This window comes from Garra rufa, chromosome 7 (assembly GCF_049309525.1).
Source record: "Garra rufa chromosome 7, GarRuf1.0, whole genome shotgun sequence".
In the NCBI taxonomy this organism is placed as follows: Eukaryota; Metazoa; Chordata; class Actinopteri; order Cypriniformes; family Cyprinidae; genus Garra; species Garra rufa.
This window is the reverse complement of record NC_133367.1, coordinates 35,013,515-35,034,753: the sequence shown is the minus strand read 5'-3', so window position 1 is coordinate 35,034,753 and position 21,239 is coordinate 35,013,515. Positions and strand designations below refer to the sequence as shown.

The 21,239-nt window shown below is 39.0% G+C and overlaps 1 protein-coding gene across 1 annotated transcript in view; it reads left to right on the top strand.

The window, feature by feature from the left end:
- The first annotated feature begins 16,009 nt into the window (after positions 1-16,009).
- Positions 16,010-21,239, top strand: part of LOC141339110 (CD276 antigen homolog) — a 13,244-nt gene continuing 8,014 nt past the window's right edge. The window contains exon 1 of the mRNA XM_073844741.1: positions 16,010-16,101. Coding sequence (XP_073700842.1) covers positions 16,091-16,101 — 11 coding nt within the window. The 5' untranslated portion in view covers positions 16,010-16,090. The remainder of the gene's footprint in view (positions 16,102-21,239) is intronic.

Below are 21,239 nucleotides of genomic sequence, written 5' to 3'. Positions count from 1 at the left end.
CACATTTTATCATATCATATCTATTTCTTTACATTATTATCTTATCATAAAGACCCACAGTGACTGAATCAAATCGAAAGAACTAGTATTCATTGAAATAATTAATGTAGATGATGTTACAAGAAATTAATGAATCGGATTTGATAAATAATTTAAGTTTAAAATGATATACAAATAAATCGCACACATTCATTGTGAATGTGCATCAAAGACTGACATGGAAGTGATGAAATTGTTGAATAAATTGTTGCTTTTGTCACATGGGCTATTTTAACAATGTCATTACTATCTTTCTGGGCTTTGAAGGTGTCAGTTGTGTTGCTGTCTACACAGGGTCAGAAGGATCTCGGATTTCATAAAAAAATATCTCAGTTTGTGTTCTGAAGATGAACAAAGGTCTTTGGAACGACATGAAGCTGAGTAATTCATGACAGAATTTTCATTTTTGGGTGAACTATCCCTTTAGTTCAGTTATGGGTTACTTTATTGTTGGTCTATTTAATTTGCATGTGGCCTCCCTATTTATGTTACACTGCCGACTGCCCTGAGCCTGGTGGTTTGTGACAGAAAATACTGATGACAGAAATAATAATAATAATAATAATAATAACAAAACTGTACCGTTTTAGGAATAAACTGTTGTATAAAACTCCCTCTTTTAAAACCTTATGAAAGTAAATGTTAACCTCATGGTTTATTAGGATTTCCACTACTGAGAATCCCCAAAATGTGAAAAGGAAGGCACGTAAGTCACAATATACATGTTCATATTAATAACATCAGGCCACCATGATAATTAAGTTTGTTTTTTAAATAAAATTCTATTTACACAAAACCCATCATACTTCCTGCACATTCCACTTTGAAACTCCCATGATCCATGCAAAAAGACCTGATGTAGGCTATTTGCATTTAACCTGGGTTGTTTTCAGCCCAATCTGCTTTATTTGAACTAGTATTAACAAACAAAGCTTTTGGATGTCATTAATACATTAAACATGGATTAACTAACACTGCAAAGAAGTCTTCCGCACCAATATTAAACAAATGTTTGACGTACTCATATGTTTGGTACTTGCAGAGGCAGGAGAATTGAGATCTGGTTTTTAATGCATTGGCTGAGAAAGCGAAAGGAAAGTTCTGGAAACGCAATGACGAACAAAATACAACAATAATAATAATAATAATAATAATAATAGTTTGTTGTAGTCTTTCATTCACTGGAAGCTCTCACGTTGTTTATCGTCTATAACGACTACACTACTAAGAACTGAAGGAGAAATAACAAATGTGTACAATTAATATTAATGACATCAGGGCACCGTGATCATTGGGTATTTTGTATGATTTTTCAGCTTACACAAAACATGCTGTACTTCCCACACATTCCACTTTGAATCTGCTATGATCCGTGCAAAAACGCCTCACGTTGCTTGCTTGTATTTGTGCAAATGCTTGTAAGGTGTGCAAATATTTTCTGGGAAACACGGTCATGGCTAAAGTAGTTCCAGGCAGGTCTTGCCCGCGTTACATGTTCGTATAACTTTTTTCCTTACAGCTGTAAACGGCAGAAGAACCAAAACCCACAACGACACAGACTAAGCAAATAAATGCTGCTCTGGTGATTTTATTAGGTTTTATGAGGAACAAGGAGGCATTGTGATTGAGACATGGAAGGTGGTTTGGTTTTTCTCTCTAAACAAATGAACCTGTCCTCCATTTAATTTGAGTTGTTCATCTGTACAGTTTTAACCTCAGTTACACTGTATGTGTAAAAAATTAAACAAAGTAAAAAAAATAAAAGAAATAAAATCAGTGTTATACAAAAAGAATACCCTAAGTTACAATTTAGCAACTACAGAACATATTAGCAAGCTAGAGGTCTGATTCATTAATTATTTCATTTTATTATTTATTTAGCATTTGTGTGTGTTCTTTCATTGTTATCCTGTTAATATTTGTCTTCAGTTCAGTTATTCGTCCAACAAATACCTGGAACGCATTTTGTATTGTAGCCTATGTTTTATAGCTAACATTGATAAGCTGGTTCAGGTGTGTTTGATTAAGGTTGGAGCTGAACTGTGCAGGACAGTGGCCCTCCAGGACTGAAGTCGCCCAGCCCTGTATTATAGCATTGTTCTATTGTGTTTTGTAAAGCAATATAATATGTTTATTTATGCTCTGTCTGGTTGTTCATAGTTGCATCTCATTTAGTTACCAGACGCATCAGTGCCATTGTCTGATGTTTTACATTCACTAAGGTGTGGTGTTACTATGGCGGCATTGAGATGATAGAGATATAAACACTGTCAGAAGTCAAAAGAGTCCACACACATTTCTCTACAGAACTCTGCTGCTGGGATACAAATGCGGCCCCCAAGAGCCATTAAGAGCCTTATAATTACCCTAATTACCCTGGTTTTAGTATGAAGTGACACTTGACACTTGCAAAGGCAGGTAAATCAGCGTCTGTGTGTAACCCTTCTCTTCTTCTTTTTTTTTCTTTTAAATAAATATTTGCAAGCCGAAGTTAAAAAAAAATTGAGGGCTTTCTTAAAATCTATAAAAAATGCACAAGTCAATTCAATAACCATAATGACACACGATAGAAGATTTGAATAGATATAGGTGCAGCTTGTTGTTGATTTAAAACACATCTAATTTTGGAAGTTGCCATTTGTTGGTATAGTTCCAGCATCTACCAGCAGGGGTTAACAGGAACCGTAACCAGGAAAAGAAGAAAATGTAGGAAGACACTGGGGCCAATACAGAGGTTAATTCAGACAGGGCCGACATGAAACCCATTGACCTGAAATGATGGTTGGGAAGATGATGGGTATGACTTTCCACTGGGCAATTTTCCGAAAGATGCAATGCATATAAAGAAATTAAGGCCCCCCCAAGTTGTAGGTGAAGTTGTACTTTTAAGTTCTCCAGTGATGTGATGGTTTTTACAAGTTGGAATCTGGTCATTACAGTAATTTTAACCAGCCTCCGATTTACACATGTAGCATATAATGAGAGGCGAACACAGGTCTACCAAACTTGCACTGCCTTCCTTCTGATCCCAGTATTAGGAAAGAGTAGATGAACTTTATTTTTAATGATGATCCAGAACGTGTCAGTAAGAACTTAGTCCTTTGTTCACTTCATTTTACCATGGATTTTCAGAAAAATTTTAATTAATAGACGATGATGTGCCGACTATATTAGACCTGACAGTAATTTCGCAACACGCAAGTGTTTGTAACCATAGCAACAATCTGGCATCTTGTGAGAGTGATAAGAATTTATCTGTTTGGTATATGACATTTTTTGGCTAAAGACTCTTTTTGTCCATCAATTTTAACTGATAAACGTGCTGAGTTTTGTTTATGCACAGGACGTTGTGAGACAATGTCTTGCAGTGTTGCCATGTCCTTATAGTTACAAGCACTTTTAGGCATGTTGTTTGGTCTTAGCTCTATAATACTACTGTACACACTTTATGGAGTTAATAAAGTGTTAATAAAGTTGCTTCTCTACAATGTCGCCTGCTATTTCAAATGCACAAGCCCTTTAAATTTGAAAGAAGTCAGATTAGCTGTCAGTTTTTTATCATTCATCAGCTGTAAAAAAAATCGTCCTGAAAGTGATCCCAACGATATCGTTGCCCTGTATCATTATTGTTGTGTTGTGAACTCTGGTATTCTCTTAAATTTGAAACGATTTTTAAAACGATATCGTTATAGTTATAGTTAAAGTTTTCGTTCTTGGTGTGAACCAGCCTTTAGAAAACATGTTTACTTTCGAAAATTGCCATTTGTGGGTGTATTTCCAGCATCTACCAGAAATTGTTAACTGAAATCAAAAATGTCTAACAGGAACCTGCTAACCAGCCATTTCCTGACCTCCTTGTTTGTAATTCAGCAGCTGAGGAAATAACTTAAATTTGATGCAATCTTTTTTTCTTTTGTTTTTTTCTTCTTGTTTCGGAAAGTCATCATGAAAAGTAATAATAACTTCTGCTGAGTCTCCTTATCTCCATATATTTCGGTATAGCATATCCATGACAACTACCGCTGTAGGAATCCCCGAAAAAATCAAAAAGCAAACATACTTTGAGTTGTGCACAATATATGTTCCTGATTAACCATGATCATCAGGTGAGGATTCACATTTCAGGCTAATTGTCATTTACCCATTCATTATAGTGAAGTGTGTCTTTTTTGGGTAATTAAAACTAACTTAATTTTACTAAGAGAAAAATTCTAAATTGTATCACATTGCTTCTTGCACGTATGGCAGCAGTTTGCAAATAAAATGCCTGATAAGTGGTGATAAAAAGTTAATGCTCTATTGAGTTTGTTGGGACAAGGAGGAAGCAACCTGAGATATAGGCTTGGAGATTGTCTGAAATGTGTTTGAAAATAATCCAATCATGGCAAGGAAAGGAAGGCCAGAAGAAACAGTAAAACCAGGACATTTTCCAAAGACTAGAGAGATCAATAAACCAGGAATACAGACATTTCAAGACCTGAAAGATGTAGAAATGGAATGGAACTGATAAATGGCACATACTGGAACAACAGCAATCACTGATTCTTCTTCAAACACTTATCGTCCAAAATGAAAGTCTATGGATGAAATAGAGGAACAACGAGGAATGAAACATTTTAGAAACTTAAGTCTTTAACTCTAGTTGGAAAACAAGTAGCCAATTTATTCACTTGGATTCATTTAGACAGCATCGACATGAAACCCACAGACAAAATCTTGTAAGGCCCATATCTCAAGTCCATATTGTGGACTAATTGGCCCTATCATGAAATGTTGGCTGGGATGATGATTAATATGACTCTCCACTGGACACTTTCCCAGACAGATGCAATGTGTATAAAGGAATTGAGGGAAAATGGCCAAAGTATTTGAAATTGTAATTTAAAGATCTCCAGTGAAACAGTGGAATCTGTTTATTACAGTTAATTACAGTATGTGACATTACACACCGTAAACTATTTAGTTCCACATGCATAAAGCTCATTAATTTTTATTTAAGGAAATTTAGGCTTTTTTTTTTTTTAGTTTTATTTTTTTTTAAAGGTGCCATTGAATGGAAAACTGAATTTACCTTGGCATAGTTAAATAATAACAGTTCAGTACATGGACATGACATACCATGAGTCTCAAAACCCATCGTTTAATCCTTCTTATATAAATCTAGTGTTTGCAAAAGACCACCGAAAAAATAGGTCAATTCCAACATATACCCGACTGTTACGAAACTTTCCCGGGATCGTTAATAGTTTCGCCTGCAACATTTGCTTTGCCCAATCATCGGTAACGTCAGCCCACCAGTAAAACAAGGCAAGCCACAGAAGGGATACGGTTAGCTTAATGCTAGCGCTAGCCTGTTACATTGCTATACATAAGATTTCACTTATCACATAAACAGAGAGATGACTGCGCTGATGATGGTGAATGATGGAGAAATAACTGCCTGATGATGGCGAATGATTTACAGACCTTGAGAATCACTGACAAGCAACTCAACTTGTGTGGTAAGAAGCACTCCCTCTGCATTGTAACATTACACAGAGTGATCACAGTAATGAAAATAAAATATCCCCGATTTAAAATGGCAGATTCAACAAACCGCATATTAAAAGAGCATAGATTAGAGCTCCTAATTAAATATATATATTTTTATCCATGGGCGAGCTATTGAGCTCTGTGAAACAGCCAATCAGAGCAGAGCTCGTTAATATTCATGAAGCTTCCAAATAACAGATGATTTCATTTTAGGGACAAATCCTAGGGTTGTAAATGGACCTGTAAAACCATTTCTGGAGATTTTTTGCCCTTTCCTAATACCTTCTATGTAGATTATGTAGATATCAGAGAACAATTTAAAATATTCCTTCTTTTAACACTGCCGCTAGTTTCTTTTACTTTTGGTTTGGTGTAGATCCAGTATCTACCAGCAGGGGTTTAGAGGAACCGTAACCAGAAATGTCTAACAGGAACCTACCAACCATTAATTTCCAGACCTCCTTGTTTCTAAAACATTAAAACACTTATAATTATAATAGTAAATAACAATAATTTGTGCTGTAGTTCACCAAAACTTTTGCCGTATGTACCCATCTACAGTATGACAACTTGCGCTGAAGGCAATCCAGGAAATGTAAGAAAGGAAATATACTTTTGGCTGCGTACAATATGTGTTACTGATTAACAATGATCATTCTGTTCACACAAAACACATTGTAGCCTACTCCCACATATTTGACATATTTTACTTTGAATCTGCCGTGATCCGTGCAAAAAGACTTGCTTGTTATGGTGTCTAGCCTGGCTTGTCGTTTATTTTTCCTGCTGCCACTTTATTTAAACTAAAACAAACAAACAAAGCCTTTGGACTTCAATATTAATCACTTAAATCACTAATTAATTATCTGACTATTTACATGTGCATCTGTGGGGAAAATGGCTAACTATTTTTATCTAGTTTTTCGGCTAGCTGTGTCCCAGTGCATGTGAGCTTGTTTGTTTGAAATAAATTTTTTAGTCAAATCTTGCAATTGAGTTCTCATGGGTTTTATCGAAGGTACAATGGCACTAATTGTAACTGTTAGATTTCTTCTTCTTATTATTATTATTATTATTATCATTATTCTTTTTCTTCCACTCTGGAAGTCTAGTTATGGAAATAAAGTCGATTAGTCAAACCATTCTTTAATAATGTGTGAATGAATTCTATGAAGAGCAAAGACTACACAAATGAATTTGAGGCTATATCTCCGCAATGGTTTGGCGTATTAAGAACAAACTTGGTGCATGACCTGAGGCTACCTGCACAGTTTTGGTGCAAGAGATATTAAAATGCTTAGTTTTTCTTATATCTTCTGAATGGTTTGGCCAAAAATCCAAACTGTTCTCTTTAGATTTAGAGAAGCATGCCGTGTCTAACCATGTCTGCCATTTTAGGTGTCAGCCATTTTGAATTTTATCATAAAATGCTATATTTTATGAACGCTTTATCGTCACGAAACCTGGTAAACAAATAAATTGGATAATGCCATAGTCTTAAACACACACACACACACACACACACACGATGTGTGTTTGACATGTTTTCACAGTTAGCTTATTAACACTGTAAATCTAGCAATAAATATATAATGCCATACAGTTTATCCATCTGTGACAAATTCCATTAAAGGACAACCTGGAAACGTGAAAAAGGAAACACTAATTAATTAACTATTTACAACTGTTATGCACACAGACACACGGGACAGGTAAGTACAATTCAAGATGTTTATTAGATTGCAGCAGAGCAGAAACAGTGAAGATAAAGGCTGATCCAGAGAGGTGAATAACGGATGCACGGTGAAGAGTGATTTGCAGTACAGCAGATGATTAATCCGTTCTTTCTTTTGCAGGAGATGGATCTGGACGAGACGAGGATGGACACACACCGCAGACTGGACTGGAGACACAGGGAGCACAAGACTAGAACACAAGAGAGACAGGTAAGTGCTTTCAGGTAAGTATGGATTGTGGCTTCGAAGGCGAGAGACACAATGAGTCCGTGTAGAGTTAACGTGCCCGGACGATGACTGAAGTGCGGTGTGTGCATAAATAGGTTGGCAGGTGATTAGGTGCAGGTGATACTCATCAGAACTCGGGTGATTGTGATCGCTGGTTGTGACTGGTGTTAGAGCCTGGCCAATCCGTGACACTACCCCCCTCCCCACGGCCCTCTCCTGGGGGCCGAACTCTCCGGCGTCGAGGTGGTCTACCCCTTCCTCGAGGTGCAGGATGGTTAGGGTGAGTAGCATGGAATTCATCAATGAGCGTGGGATCTAGGATGTCATCACGAGGTACCCATGATCTTTCTTCTGGTCCATATCCTTCCCAATCAACTAGATATTCGAGACGACCACCACGACGCCGGGACATCAGGATCTCCTTGACCGAATAGATGGTGCCTTCTTCTACTGCCATCTCGGGAGGGGGTTCTTCTTGGCCAGGCTCTGTGGAGGGAAGCAGAGGATCGTGACAGGGTTTGAGAAGTGAAACATGAAAGGTGGGGTGAATCCTATACTGAGGTGGCAGTTGTAATTTGTATGTGACTGGGTTGACCTGTTCCAGGATGGTAAAGGGACCAACAAATCTGGGACTGAGTTTCCTGGAGGGCAGGCGCAGGCGGATGTCCCTGGTGGAGAGCCAGACTTTTTGACCTGGAGTGAAGGTAGGACCTGGAATCCTCCGACGATCCGCGATGGTTTTAGCTCTGCGCACTGCCCTCTGAAGATGGTGATGGGCATTGTCCCAGACTCTCTCGCTCTCCCGGAACCAGTGGTCCACTGCGGGTACGTCTGAGGGTTCTCCGTCCCACGGGAACAGTGGTGGCTGGTATCCTAACACACACTGGAAGGGTGTAAGTCCCGTGGACGGTTGCCGCAGGGAATTCTGGGCGTACTCTGCCCAGCCCAGAAACTGGCTCCAGGAGTTCTGGTGACCGTGACAAAATGTCCGAAGGAACCGTCCCACCTCCTGGATTTTCCTCTCGGTTTGTCCGTTAGTTTGCGGATGATATCCGGACGAGAGGCTTACGGTCACACCTAGGAGTCGGAAGAAGACCTTCCATACACGGGATATGAATTGTGGGCCTCTGTCGGAAACGATATCTTCAGGAATTCCGTAGTACCTGAACACCTGGTTGAATAGACATTCGGCTGTCTCGAATGCGGTAGGGAGACCCTTCAATGGAATTAGGCGACAAGACTTGGAGAAGCGATCGACGATGACCAAGATGCAGGTCTTTCCATCAGAGGGTGGAAGATCGGTCATGAAATCCACCCCTAGGTGTGACCAGGGACGGTTCGGGACAGGCAAGGGATGGAGTTTCCCCGCAGGGAGGTGACGAGGACTCTTGGCCATGGCGCATTCCTTGCATCCCAACACATATCTTCTCACATCCCTTGCCATGTTGGGCCACCAGAAACGGTCGGACAACAGCGAGAGAGTGTTGCTGGCCCCTGGATGACCGGTACCTAGAGAGGTGTGAGTGGTATGAATGAGATCTACCCGCTGTGAACGTGGAATGTATCTGCGTCCTGGAGGGCAGCCCGGCTGAGTCCTGGGTTCAGGAGTGGCGACTGCTGGAGGAGATGTCCATTCGATGGGACTGACAATGATCTTGGAGGGAATGATGTTCGCAGGAGTGTCCGTGGTTTCCTCAGGTTCGAAGAGACGAGACAGGGCATCAGCACGTGCATTTTTGGATCCGGGGCGATATGAAATAGTGAATTGAAATCTGGTGAAAAAGAGGGCCCACCTGGCCTGACGGGGACATAGTCTCTTGGCATCATGGAGGTATTGTAAGTTTTTATGGTCAGTGAGGACTTGAAAGGGATGTTGAGCTCCCTCCAGCCAATGTCGCCACTCCTCTAAGGCGAGCTTGATGGCCAGCAGTTCACGGTTTCCAATGTCATAATTTTTCTCAGCCGGGCTGAGCTTCCTCGAGAAGTAAGCACATGGAAGGAGGCGTGCAGGGGTACCGTGATACTGGGATAGTACAAATCCAACTCCGGTAGTAGAGGCATCCACTTCAACGACGAAAGGGAGATCGGGGTTCGGATGAGTGAGAAGTGGAGCTTGAGTGAAGGCTTGCTTTAGTTTGTTGAAGGCTGCAGATGCTTCGGTGGTCCAGACGAGACTTCGAGGATGACCTTTGAGGAGACTGGTGAGTGTACTGGTAATCTGACTGTAGTTCTTGATGAATCGGCGATAGAAATTTGCAAATCCCAGGAATCTCTGTAATTCTTTTACGGTTTTGGGTTCTGGCCAGGAGACAACTGCATCCACCTTCCCCTCGTCCATGCGAACTCCGTGATGATCGATGATGTATCCGAGGAATTGTACAGAGGGTTGATGGAATGAACATTTCTCAGCTTTCAAGTAGAGATGATGTTCCCGCAGTCGTTGAAGGACCTCCGCAACGTGGTGGCGATGTTCGGCCTCGCTCCGGGAATAGATCAAGATGTCATCTATGTACACTATGACTGACCGGTGGAGGAATTCCCGGAGCACTTCATGCATGAAGTTTTGGAATACGGAGGGGGCGTTTACTAAACCGTAGCTCATAACCAAATATTCGTAATGGCCGGTAGGGGTCACAAATGCAGTCTTCCACTCATCCCCCTCTCGTATCCTCACCAGATTGTAGGCGCTGCGGAGGTCCAACTTAGTAAAGATGCGCGCTGATCGGAGTTGTTCCAGAGCCGCTGGGACGAGAGGAAGGGGATATTTAAACTTGACGGTGTACTTGTTGAGAGCTCTGTAATCAATACATGGTCGTAAACCTCCATCCTTTTTGGAAACAAAGAAAAAACTAGATGCTGCTGGAGAAGTGGATGGCCGGATGTACCCCTGATTGAGTGCCTCCTTGATGTACTCCTCCATGGCTTTGGTCTCGGGAAGCGACAGCGGGTAGATCTTTCCTCTAGGTAACGGTGCATCGGGAACCAGGTCAATAGCACAGTCCCATGGCCGATGAGGGGGTAGCTGGGAAGCTCTCTTGGGGCAAAAGACATCGCTGAATTGTGAATAGATATCTGGAATCTTGACAGATAGATGGGCTGAAGGACTTTCGACTGACGTGATATACACAGGGATGGATTTCTTGACAGGACGTGGAACTTCAAGACAGCATGTTTTGAAACAGTTTTCACCCCATTGCAATACTTCACCTGAGCCCCAAGAGAGGATGGGATCATGCTTCACCAGCCACGGGCGCCCTAGAATGATGTCGATGGTGGCTTCCTCCAGAACCAGTAGCTGAATCTTCTCTCTATGAAGTATGCCAATTTGAAGGTGAATTTCTTCTGTTTTCCGTTGTACTTGTTTGCGGGATAATGATTCTCCTGTTATAGAGTGTATTTTGTACTTGGTTGTCATGGGACGAGTGCGTAGCTTGAGCTGGCGGCAGAGGGACCCCGAGATGAAATTGCCGGCTGACCCGGAGTCGAGGAGGGCTGTGGCAGACACAGAAAAGGAGGCAGTAAACAGTTGCACATTGGTGGTCAGAGGGTGTAAATTCTCAACTTCCGTTTGCAATACACTCACCCTGGTAACTGTTGGCCTGGAAGGACAGTTCAATCGTAGGTGTCCACTGGCTCCACAGTATAGGCAGAGACCCCGGGTCAACCTCCTCTGCCGCTCAGCAGCTGATAATTTCCCGGACTCTAAGATCATGGGTTCTGGAGCTGGTTCTGGAGGAATCACTTTCTCTGACGGACGGATGAGTGCAGGCGTGGCAACGGTAATGTCTGGTCCATAAGCATTCATTCGGTCAGCACATCTGATGGATAACTGTATAAATTTCTCCAATCCCTCTCGATCATCGAAAGCAGCTAGTTGCATGCGTAGTTTCGGTTCCAAACCCAGCCGATAAGTAGTGATGAGAGACCGTTCCTCCATCCACTGGCGGCTGCAAGGGTTCTGAATTTCAGTGAATATTCTTGTATGGACATAGTACCTTGTTTGAGATGATATAACTGGTCTCCTGCTGTTATATCGCTGTCAGACTGACCAAAAACCTCCTTAAAGTGAGCGATGAAAGCTTGGATGGACCGTGTGGCTGGTCCATTCTGATGCCATAAAGTGTCTGCCCACTGTAGAGCGTTTCCTGTTAATAATGAAAGCGATTTTGGATTGATCGGTGGAATATAACATGGGTTGCATAGCAAATACCAGCGAACATTGAAGCAGAAATCCATTGCACTCATCCGCCCGGCCAGAGTAGGGCGCCGGTCTGGCCATGGGACTGGAAGGAACCGTAGAAGAAGTGCTCGGTGATGGTGATGGTCCGGTAGTGGTGACAGGTGTGGTTGTGACTTGAGATCGCTGGAGAGCCCTCATGAGAGAATCTACCAACTCTTGGAATGGATCCGTTGTGCTCATGCTGTCTGTTGTTTAGGTCCGGGCATCTGTTATGCACACAGACACACGGGACAGGTAAGTACAATTCAAGATGTTTATTAGATTGCAGCAGAGCAGAAACAGTGAAGATAAAGGCTGATCCAGAGAGGTGAGTAACGGATGCACGGTGAAGAGTGATTTGCAGTACAGCAGATGATTAATCCGTTCTTTCTTTTGCAGGAGATGGATCTGGACGAGACGAGGATGGACACACACCGCAGACTGGACTGGAGACACAGGGAGCACAAGACTAGAACACAAGAGAGACAGGTAAGTGCTTTCAGGTAAGTATGGATTGTGGCTTCGAAGGCGAGAGACACAATGAGTCCGTGTAGAGTTAACGTGCCCGGACGATGACTGAAGTGCGGTGTGTGCATAAATAGGTTGGCAGGTGATTAGGTGCAGGTGATACTCATCAGAACTCGGGTGATTGTGATTGCTGGGTGTGACTGGTGTTAGAGCCTGGCCAATCCGTGACAACAACTGTATCTGTGGTAAAATTGCAATTATTCTGATTTTGTTAGCAGTTAACTGTACCGTTCTACAATAGTGTACTTTCTGTCCCAGTGCATGTGAATTAGTTTGTTAGTAATTTTCATTTTTCAAATCTTTCAGTGCTTTAAAAGTTCTCAATGTTTTACTAGTATGATAAGATTAATAAAGATGCCCTGCTTAAGAACATTTAATACATTTAATAAGTGTAGATTCGTAGTTTAGATTAGTTTAACCCAAATTTTGAAAGATGGGTTCAGAGAGGAATCTTTTTCACACATAAATTGGCCACCAAAGGGTTCTGAGCTCAACCGTTTGAAAGTCTTTAGGATGTGTCTGGAGTCGACTTTACAGAGAGGTTCAATACAAGATCAATGCCGATGCAACAAAATATTAGAGTGTGCAACTTGTTTGGAGAGGTAGTGCAGATACGAATCCAGCACATCCTATACACAAAGCCAAATCCTTTGTCTTGGTTGTAGAAGTTAAAAGATCAATATTTTTTACGAAACCAATTCCAAGCTGATGTGTGTTAAATTGTGCTTTTTATTTGTACAACTGGTAAACAGCAGCTTCCTCTACAAACTACAGCATCTGGCTCTCGCAAGATTATTTGAGAACAACATCGAGTTAGAAACCATTTCTAAGCAGCATGTACCTTGTGGTGATCATGTGATCATCTTAAATGAGCCTATTGCTAGTGTGATTGCTAGTCTACTGAAATTAGGAAATTAAAAGGAAATGATTTGTTTGTGTTTCTGCAGTTTGTTCTTCATCTGTGTGTTTGCAGTGCTGATAAACAAAGGTGAGCATCTGGACAACGCATTTAATAGATACATTCATGTAAAACATTTAATGCACTGCAATATGCCAATGTTGTTTTATTTAGTTTTTCCCCTTGACAAATGTTTAGTTTTAGATTGTTTTGAGAACGGTCTTTGGTTTATATGTGTATAGTTAAAGTTTGTGTGGTTAGTATGTTTGCAGGTCACACTTATCGGTGTTATTCTGTTGTCCTGCCGTGTTCTTCAGCTGAACATGATCTTAAACCTCAAGACACGGATGTGCACTGGAGACACAATGACAGCAAGATTGTGTATGATATAGTTAATGGTGAAGATTTAGTAGCAGAACAGGACCCACAATATAAAAACAGAGCTGAAACTTTCCATCAAGAGTATCTGAGAGGAAATTTCTCCATCAAACTCAACAATCTTCAATACACTGATGCAGGAAAATACATTTGCTTCATCATACCCTCAGATGAACAGAAGACTGTAGAGCTGATCATCAATGGTGTGTGAAACTATTTGATTACTGTATAAAGATTTAAATAAAATAACACTAAAGTTCATTAGTAAGGATTAGGGTGTATACTGCTATATACATTGCAGATGGTCTTTATAACAGTTCAGTAATGTTGTTGGTCCCCCCTTATTATTTAATAAATTTATTTTGCCGTATCAACAGCAGAACAAGGAAACAAATCCACTGAACAAGAAAACCAAGGAGAAGAAACAGGAACAGACAGTGTGGGGACCCCATCACTCCGGGTTTACTTTGTATTGACTGTAATATTATTATTTCAAGTGATTATAGCCAGTTTTATCATCAAGTCACTGTGGAAAAGAATTAAAGTGCCCTCATTCCCTTTTGTCACAACTAAAGAACAAACAACAGCGATGAGAATGACATAAACACATTTTTTTTAAGCTGATGTCAAGAGACCAACTATAGATTTGTGTGTTGTTTTACCTTATTTCATCATTTTATTATTCCATTTAAAACCATTTATTTACTAATTTCATTCTCAGTCAACGTCATGGCTGTTAATACAGTTTTGGGTACATTCTTAAAAATAAAGGTGCTTTGTGATGCCGTAGAAGAACCTTTTTTGTCTAAATGGTTCCATAAAGAACCTTTAACATCTGAAGAACCTTTCTGTTTCACAAAAGGTTCTTGTTGTGAAAGAAGGTTCTTCAGATTATAAAAATATAATCTGACAAAAAGTTGGTTCTTTAAAGAACCTTTGACTGAATGGTTCTTTGTGGAACCTAAAATGGTTCTTCTTTGGCATCATTCTGAAGAACCTTTTAAAGCACCTTTATTTTTGAGTGTACGAGACAAGACTTGCTGTTAATGGGTTTTGGCTATAGACGACTAGCTGTTCTGTTAACAGGCTAAATGGATATTTTCTGACAAGATATGGCATCCAGGGCTGAATCTGATATTTTTGGTGTTGAAACATGATCTAACAGATGGATGGATGGATGGATGGATGGGTGGGTGGATGAATGGATGGTGTCCAGTGAGTGGTGATAAAAAGTTAGAATTTGTTGGGACAAGGAGGAAGCAACCTCTATTCAGATATAAGCATAGATGTGATTGTCTAAAACTGTGTTTGAAAGAATCCAATCATGGCAAGGAAAGGAAGGCCAGAAGAAACAGTAAAGCCAGAGAGAACAGTGATCCAGGAATACAGATATTTTAAGGCCTGAAAGATCTAGAAACAGAATAGAACTGATCAACAGCACATACTGGAACAACAGCAATCACTGCGTCTTCTTGAAAGACATATTGTCAAAAATCTTTAGATGTCTTTAGATGAAAAAGAGGAACAATGAGGGATGAAACCATTTTAGAAACTAACGTTTTTCGCCCAAAGGGAAAACAAGTGGACAAAAGAAGTGCCCACCCTAAGAAAGTGTAGAAACACAGTGGGGCATATCTCAAGTCTAAATAGAGCGTAAGCTGGCCCTATCATGAAATGTTGGCTTGGATGATGAGTATGACTCTCCACAGGACACTTTCCCAAAAAGATGCAAAGTGTAAAAAGAAAATGAGGCAAACAGCCGAAGTATTTGAAGTTGTAATTTGAAGTTCTCCACATGACGCTTTTTATGTTGGAATCTGTTAATTATAGTAACTCAAATGTGACATGAACACACTATAAAATATTTAGTTCCATGTGCATAAAGCTCACGAATAGGCATATTTATTTACGCAACACTAATGGAAACAAAACATTTCAAAAAGTGAAAAACTGTTTGACATAATCATGCCATCGGCACTTAAAAAGAATGGAGCATTAGCACCTGTGTGTTACTCTCTACCTTCTTGTTTTGAAAATAAATTGGGCAATGCTGTAGTCTTAATTTGCAAAAAAAAATAATAATAATAAAAATAAAAATACAGACTGATTTGTTTCCACAATTATAAACAACTTTTTTTCATTTTTCACTCCCGCGAGGCTGTTTCTCTACTTTTAGTGTATTTCCAGCAACTACCAGCAGGGGTTTAGAGGAACTGTAAACAGATGTCTAATAGGAACCTGACGTCCTGAGGAGGAAGTGATGTAAATTTGACATCATCTTTCTTCTGATCGCCGTAATACATTTTTATATACATGTATACATATATTTTTTTTGTTTTTGTTTTGGAAAGTTGTGGAAGCGCAATCAAGAACATAATAATAATAATGATAATTAATATTAATTTTTGCTGTAGTTCACCAGACCTTTTGCCGTATTTTTCCATCTATGACGATTTCCGCTGAAGGTCATCCCGGAAACGTGAAAAAGAAAATATACTTTCGGTTGCGTACGATATATGTTACTGATTAACCATGATCATCAGGTATGTTTATATATTTTTAAGGACATTCTGTTCACACAAAACACATCGTAGACTACTCCCTCATATTTTACTTCGAATCGCCGTGACCAGTGCAAAAAGACTTAACAAAATTGCGCCTGGCCTGGTTGTTGTTGTTTTTTCCCGCTGACAATTTATTTAAACTAAAATAAGCAAAAAATGCATTTGGATATCAATATTACATTAATCACTAAAATTACTGATTAATGATTTACATGTGTACCTGTGGGAAAAATTGTTAACTATTATTTTTATTTAGTTTTACGGCTAGCTTTTTAACATTAGCATTTTGTATTATTGTATTTTGTGTCCAAGTGCATGTGAGTTTGTTAATTTGAAAGTAATTTGTTTCGTCAAATCTTAAAGTGCATTCGCGTTCTCATGGGTTTACTAGCAAGATGACATGGGGGAAGTTACCCCACTTAAGAACATTTACTGCTACTATACACATTTAGGAACTATACACTGCTTGCAAAAAAAAGTTAACAAAGAAATAAAGTAAAAAAGAAAGAAATAGTAATTATTGCAGTGTCATTTAACCCTTAAAGACCTAGAAAATTTTGGGGGCACCTGAGACACCTGTATATTTCTTTTTTCTTCTTCTTTTTTTTCAGACCTATTCTAGGAGTCAGCATCAATTGTCATATATCATTATAAATATAAGAACTTGACCTTTATGTCTAGCTAATTTAAAATTACAATTTTTCTTTTGTTTTCTCTAAAAATGAATTTACAGAATCTTAGGGGGGAAAAAGTTATTTTTTTCAGATAATATTCTTAATCTTAAAGTATGAACAATAACCACGAACAGTGTAGGAAGTAGTAAAAACAATTGCACAAATTGTCTTGTGCAACAAAAATATAAACTGTCCAAATTATTCACAAACTACGCACAAAATGAGAGAGAAATATACAAAGTGCAACAGAAAAAAATAGTGCAAATGATCTTTACAAACTATATAAGAAATAGTTACATAATAATATAACAACCAAATGGATCGATCTGCTGGCTGTAGTCTGCATTGGAGTCTATTTTACCAGGATATCGCCTAGTAACGCGGAAATCTAAATTCCAGTGCTTTATCCGATATGTACTGCTGTTTCATCCTTGTTTTTGGTTTGTGTTGTGTCAAAGGTCTGTCGTGAGTATTTCTGTGCTTTTTCAAAGAATGCTGTCATGCAAATGTGTTATTTTGCGTTTGTTTTCATGCACGCAAGACACGCTTTACTTTCACTTTGCCTTTGTTCAGAATTCCAAAGAAACATGCTAATCGGTGGTGGTTCAAAAGACCAAAACCTATGTTTATTGGTTGAATAGATTACAGTTTGAACCAATCAGGGCAAAGGGGTGGGACTAAGCATTAACAAATGTTCATGTTTGGCTCAGAAGTTAGAAAAATGGCATTACAAAAGTAAAAACAAATTCTCCTGTAGATCACTTTAAGGAGTCAAATATCACCTTGTAATGGTAAGGCAAATTTTTTATCAGATTTTTTGATTATTGATTAGAAGGTACTCCTGAAAATGTTGACACTGCCCCTTAATGTTTTTAATTAAAAAGAAAAGTAAGTGTAGAGCCCTGATTTGTGTTGTTGCATAACATTGTCAAAGCAATTCTGCAACAAATGCACAATATTATCAAAGCTAAAGGCGAACCAACAAAATATTAGAGTGTGCTACTTTTTTTGGACACTCAGTGTAAAGTTGACTCCAGCACATCCAAAAGACTTTCAGTGCGGTAATGACAGGACACAGTAGTGGCCAATCTTTCACAATTTGAGCCTGATGAATCTTGGTATTGTCATCCTATAATATGAAAATAATCTAAACTAATAATCTTCTATCATGGTTGTTTGAGAAATGAAAAGATAAGCACTGTGATCAATTGTCACAGTCTTCGCTATTTTTTGTTATGTTGTTGTTGATGTTCTGTCTCTTTCATTTTCTACAAACAATGGCCCAGGCCAGTTCTGCCATCTTGTGGAACAACTGATTAGTGCGAAACCAGGTCAATGGAGAAGCCCCTGTCTGCAGCCTGCAGATCGAGGCGGGGCTGAATCTGGGGCGGGGCTGCACGTGTCGCCCCGCCCACATGCCTTCTCATTGGTTGTAGGTAAATGAATAATGTCGAGATTACGTTACTCCCACAACTCATCTCATTGGTGGCAAAGTAATGACGTTGAGTACATGAAGTTAGGGGAAATGAAATAGCAGATAAAATAGCAAAGGTAGTAAAAAATAATCAAATTGATTTTACAGTTATTATTAGAGGAACAAAAATTATTATTCAAAGTAAATTAAAGAAACAATGGCAACAACAATGGGAAGAAAATAGGAAAGGACGATGGTTTCATAAGATTCAAAGGAGAGTGGGAGAAATGAAATAAGGTGTACAGAGAGGAATAGGCGAGAAGAGACAATAATATAAAGGCTTCGGTTTGGACACACGGGATTAAATGAAACATTACTGAAAATAGGTAAACATGGCACAGGGAAATGTGAATATTGCCGGCATTAAGAAAGAGTGGAACACCTATTAGTATTACCCAAATATAACCAAAAGATGGCAGCACAGGATTATTTATTATGCAGCTGCCTTTTAAATTCCCTACATTTTTCAAGACGTCTTGCTTTTCGATTAATTATAAAATTACTAGAATAATAAATTGTAGTACTTTTACCGTCCTTAAGCATATATTATAGGAAGTGCAGAAAATCATTAAGCTCACACACAAACAGCCTATAAGGGTAAATTATTTAAATACTAATATATATTTCACTACAAATACATTAAATAATTATGGCATAATAATTAAATAATGCACTTAATGTGAATCGATAGGAATATTAAATATTTTATAAAATTTAATAACATCTTTTAAGTTTTATCTTGAACTCTAAAATCTATTGATCTATTAACCATACTTGTTCCCGCTGTAGTTTTGTTACTCTAAATTTAGTCTGAATCATTTAAGCTCTTTTTTGCCATCAGCTTGTCAGATGTTTGGTCCAGTTATTACTGTCAATCATAGCAATGAATCGCGCATATTTAGCCTAATTATTCTATTTTTTTAAACTGGCATTTGTCATTCTTGAAACGGTATACATGGACGTTTGATCCTCTTAGACAAACAACACTTCTCTTCGAATGTGAATGGATTATGTAGAGAAAACGAACAAAGTACGCTCACATTACGGCACAGTACAGTTGACCAGAACTGCCTTAGCTGGCTTGACTAAACAAGGAAGTAATCCGATATGGTAAATTAATAGCGAAATTAGAAGAAATTAAAACATGTTTCAATTTAGTAGATATACTTCGGGAAGGGTCAACAGATGGTTATAGGGTGTTATTTAAATTTCTTAGAGAAATTAATGTATTTGAGCACAGAGGACCCAGACTGCTGTTTCGCGTGTCACTAAGATCGGGAGTGAGAATCAGAAATAACTGTGAACATTATTATCTTAAATAAATAACAGTGAAATTCATTTATGTGTCGACATAATTCATTCATGTGTCATAAATGTTTGTATTAATAAACAACTCTGATGTTTAACAACACTTTTCTATTTATTAATTTAATAACATAAGGATAGTGGACACTCTTGCTGATAATTTTCCACATTTATGTATCTTATTAACAATTAAGACAATAATTAAAAAAAAAGCTGTAAACACCACTGGTTAACATTGCATAACATGCTTGTAAATGTATGTAACCTTGGACCACAAACCAGTCATAAGCGTACGTTTTAATTGAGTTTTGTACACATCTGAAAGCTGAATAAATAAGCAAAGGATTCCGCGTTTATATTAAACGTATAATTCATAAGTATAGTTTCCAAATGCATTTGGCGACAGCAATCCATTTCACTAACCAATGAGATGAGTTGTGGGAGGGATGTTGCGTCGACGTCATTAATTTACCTACAACCAATGAGAAGGCATGTGGGCGGGGCGACACGTGCAGCCCCACCCCAGATTCAGCCCCGCCTCGATCTGCAGGCTGCAGACAGGTGCACTTGGGTCAATGCGCATGTGCGACCTCCGCAACAGAGGTTAAAAAATCGGATGGCTTGCTGTAGGTGCATACTATTTTGGTGATGAAATTTAGAAGACATTAGGGCACATGTTGGAATAAGATGAAGCTATGGAGTAGGGCTGCTCGATTAATCGAAGGCCATTGCCGTGTGCATTTTGTCAATAAAGCCAGTTCTGTGATTAGCCGTAAATCTCCAGCACCTGTTTTGAGATGGTGCAGCATGTAGTACACAGAGCCGTAGTTCACTTAGAAGATACGCCTAATTGCATTCATTATCGTAATCGATTAATCGCATGATTATGAAATCGAAAATACATTTTTGTGATAATGACAGCTGTTTGCGTTGTACAGCGCAGTGTAAAAAATGGTATCTCAAAGCACGTGAAAATTCCACATTTAATCATATTTTTACTCCAAATTTACTTCATAACATCAGTCAAGTGTTTGAAATTAATCCTTCTGTGAAATGATGTGGCTTCTTACACATAATAACGCACAGAACATAGTTCATAGTATTCTAAGCAGTGATAAAGATATTGCATTATAAATATATATATTGCAGTGGCCAATCAGAGGCGTTACAATCCAGTCACCTTCCAAAGTGCTGGTGTTCAGTTCTGCTGATTTCTACATGTTAGCGAACTCTCTCAATAAAAAACAAAGAAAGTGTAGACTAGGGCTGCACGATATATCGAAAAAATATCGTTATCGCGATAACAGTATACGCAATATTATCCCAAAATTTAATCTGCGCGACCTCAAATTATATTTTGGAGCATCTGTGCCAGTGCAAGAAATTGTTGTGGTGCGACTTAGTTTCATTTCTTTAAAAAACTTTCGCTAGCCTAACTACTGCACAGAACGCTGTGAGCTGATGCAGTGACAGGTTCGCCTGTTTTAAATGGTTACATAACCATTTAAAATTACCTTTAATGAAGTTTTGAGATATTAGCTGTCAATCACTCTGTCACTGACACTGCGCTCCGCTGAACTAGGAACTAGGTAGGGATGCACCGATCTGAATCGGCCGATCATGCTTGCGCGTTTTGTCAGTAAAGCCGGTTCTGTAATCAGCGG